Here is a 3,034-nt window from a genome sequence, read left to right on the forward strand (position 1 = left end):
TCCAGAGGACCGTGGAGCAGCTCCCGCCGCTTCCCTAGCGCCGTATCTTTGTGGGATGGGGGTGCGTGCCTGTCCGTGTGGGGAGCATTGGCACCCGTAACTCTCTGCTTGTGATTTTCAGCTTGAATTTCAAGGACCCTGAGGCGGTGAGAGCCCTGACGTGTACCCTCTTGAAAGAGGATTTTGGTCTGACGATTGACATCCCCGTGGAAAGGCTTATTCCTACCGTGCCCTTGAGGCTGAACTACATCCACTGGGTGGAGGATCTCATCGGCCGCCAGGATGCTGGCAAGCAAGTCCTTAGGCGAGGCATCGACATAGGTACTTGGAAAAAACCAAAGTTTTTGATTCGTTATTTGCTGTCAATGAAACTAGCTGATAAAAAATGATATGCAAAGGGAAATGTCAGGTTTGAGAAACAAAAAGTTAACTGTGCTTGCCGTGGTGAAACAGGCAGTTTGACTACACTGCAGTTTCATTTGGCTTCTTGGTGGGTAGGATTTCTTTGCACAAATGCAGGAATGGCCATAGCAGGCAATTATTTGGCTTTTGGTGGCCTTGAACACTCTTGAGTGTAGCTTTGTGTGGGAAACAAAAATGATGCTGTTAGAAACACAGGCAAAAATGACATTCTAAGGGAATTAAAAAATAAAAAAGGCATTTCTTCTTCTCAGTCTTCTAACTAGTGAATTATGTTAGCAATCCATTTTGCTTTTGGATGTCTACATGAGAAAGTTTGTGAGTTGCATAGTAATATTTTTAGGAGTTTCAATAACTTTTCTGTTATTTCAGGTGTATTTCACATATGAGTGATTTGTCTTTTTTGAGCTTTGTTTTTTTTTTTTTTTTTTTTAAATACAGCTCTTTTCATGAGCTGAATTATAAAAACTGCTTAGTTGGAAACCAGGGCAAATACTAGCAAGGCTGTGTTTTGGTTGTAGTTGGTCAAAGCTTTCCTTTTGATTGTTGAAAACAAAATAATTTTTAAACTGGACTATGCATCCACAGATGAATGATACCATCCAGTGCAGTTTGTTCACTTTTCATATCTGGATTATTGAATAACATCTGGACAATATTTAAATTAAGCAGCAGATTAATGTAAACAGTTATTCAGTAGAGATGTTAATTTATAAGATATACATTGATGCACGTAATTTGGTTTTCATTAGAAATAAAAAAGGTAAGCTCTGTAGGAACAAGAAATTATATGCCACATGCAGATAATAAAATTGGAATTTGGATTCCAAATTTTTGGTGATTCTATACGAATTATTTAAAAGCCACCTGCGATAGTCCCTTTCAATTTAGTTCACAACTTTTATTTTTGTCACTAGAATCTTCTTTTATGGTTTCAAAGGCTTGTTTTTGGAGGTTGTTTTGTGCTGAAGTAAGCTCATAATGAAATTGAGAGAAGCTGGAATTTCCTTTCTAACTTGTGTTAAAACTTAAAAGTTACTGACTTCCTCAAAGCTTGGATTCAGGAATCTGTTACCATGCCAGTTTTTTCATTGCTGTTTTCTTGGTGTTTGCTAGTGTGATTTTTTTTTTTTTTCTTTTAAATGGAAATTTTGATCTCCTGAGAATTACTGACATGTATTTCTAGCTGGATTTGTGGTGGATACAAGGTTTATATAATCACATGGTACATGCACAGCTGCTTTCCTTTCGTAACTGCTTGCATTTGATACTAGTTGCATTTTTGAAAACAATTTCTATGAACTTCATCATATCTTTCGCTTTTCTTGTATCCATTCCCTGTAATTCTAGATTTGACTGTCATTGGCAATTCAATCACCTAGATATGCCATAATTATGAGGAGGAATTGCTTTGTGCTAGCGTGTATTTCTTTTTGTTACCAAGTTATCATCTGTCTGTCTTTTTAGATACCTTAATTGGCACCTCCATGTCTTTGATCATTTTGAGTACTGGGGAAAGACTGTCTTATGGAACAGAATTTTTTGTGTGGTTGCTGTATGCGTCAAAGCAAATTGTGGTAGATAATAGAAAAATGTGGAAGAAAAAGATTTTTTATGGGGTTTGGTTTTTTAAGTAAAACTAGAATATTTGGTTTTCAGTATATAATTTAATCAGACATATAGAAAAAATAGCTGAAAAAGTTGATAATTTACTAGAAAATCTATTCCAGATTATTAAATTCTTTATTAAAAGTGCATATTTGACAATGCTGTATTTCAAATAAATAAAGTTCACTAAAGAACTGAGTAGTATGTGATCGGTAATCAACATTTTCTTGAAATTAGATCTTTTTGTTGTAAAAAGTACATAGTTAACAGCCGCACTGTGTGTACCGGAGGCTTATTTTGCCTTTTGCATGGCTTTTCACTTATGCAGGGACAGGGGCATCTTGCATATATCCATTACTTGGAGCAACTTTGAATGGCTGGTATTTTCTTGCAACAGAAGTGGATGATATGTGCTTCAATTATGCCAAGAAGAACGTGGAACAGAATAACTTGTCTGATCTTATAAAAGGTATGATGTAACAAGGTATTTATGTTGTGATGTGTTTTTGTCATGTTCAGTGGCATATCAGAATCCATATTCCTGCCCAATAGACTCTCAATTGTTTTTACTGAAGCGGAATGTTTACTAAGGTCCGCGTATGCTTAAGCCAGAAAGTCACAACTTGTCTAGAATGGGATGTGTGGATAGAGAACTATTTTCCCTTGGGAATAATTGAAAGTTAAACTTCACCCTGGAGTGTTTTTCTCTCCATATTCTTTGTTACTGAAGTATTTATTGGAGTTCATGCTGCTAGTGTTGTCCTGAATCTGGGTTTTTCACCTGGTGTGCAGAAGCCAATCAACACAGAGTCGAGATACTTGCTTTTATTTCAGTTCTGGGCACAGAGGCCATCTAACACCCAGCACACCTTTTGTGAAACAAGTAGGGTCTTATATACAAAATAGCAACAAAGAAGAATCTACAGTACAATACATGATTGGTTACCTACATTTCACAGAATCACAGAATGATATGGATTGGAAGGGACCTCTGAAGATCATCCAG

The 3,034-nt window shown here is 36.6% G+C and overlaps 1 protein-coding gene across 1 annotated transcript in view; it reads left to right on the forward strand.

Annotated features, from left to right (window-relative positions):
- LOC104544345 (methyltransferase-like protein 16) overlaps positions 1 to 2,497 on the forward strand; it is a gene marked incomplete at its 3' end in the record, with an annotated part of 2,996 nt that extends 499 nt beyond the window's left edge. Inside the window, exons 2-3 of the mRNA XM_010189193.1 lie at positions 122 to 321; positions 2,357 to 2,497. Of these exons, the coding sequence (XP_010187495.1) occupies positions 122 to 321; positions 2,357 to 2,497 (341 nt within the window). The remainder of the gene's footprint in view (positions 1 to 121; positions 322 to 2,356) is intronic.
- Between the last annotated feature and the right edge of the window lie 537 nt (positions 2,498 to 3,034).

This window comes from Mesitornis unicolor, unplaced genomic scaffold, assembly GCF_000695765.1.
Source record: "Mesitornis unicolor isolate BGI_N332 unplaced genomic scaffold, ASM69576v1 scaffold18567, whole genome shotgun sequence".
Taxonomy (NCBI): Eukaryota; Metazoa; Chordata; class Aves; order Mesitornithiformes; family Mesitornithidae; genus Mesitornis; species Mesitornis unicolor.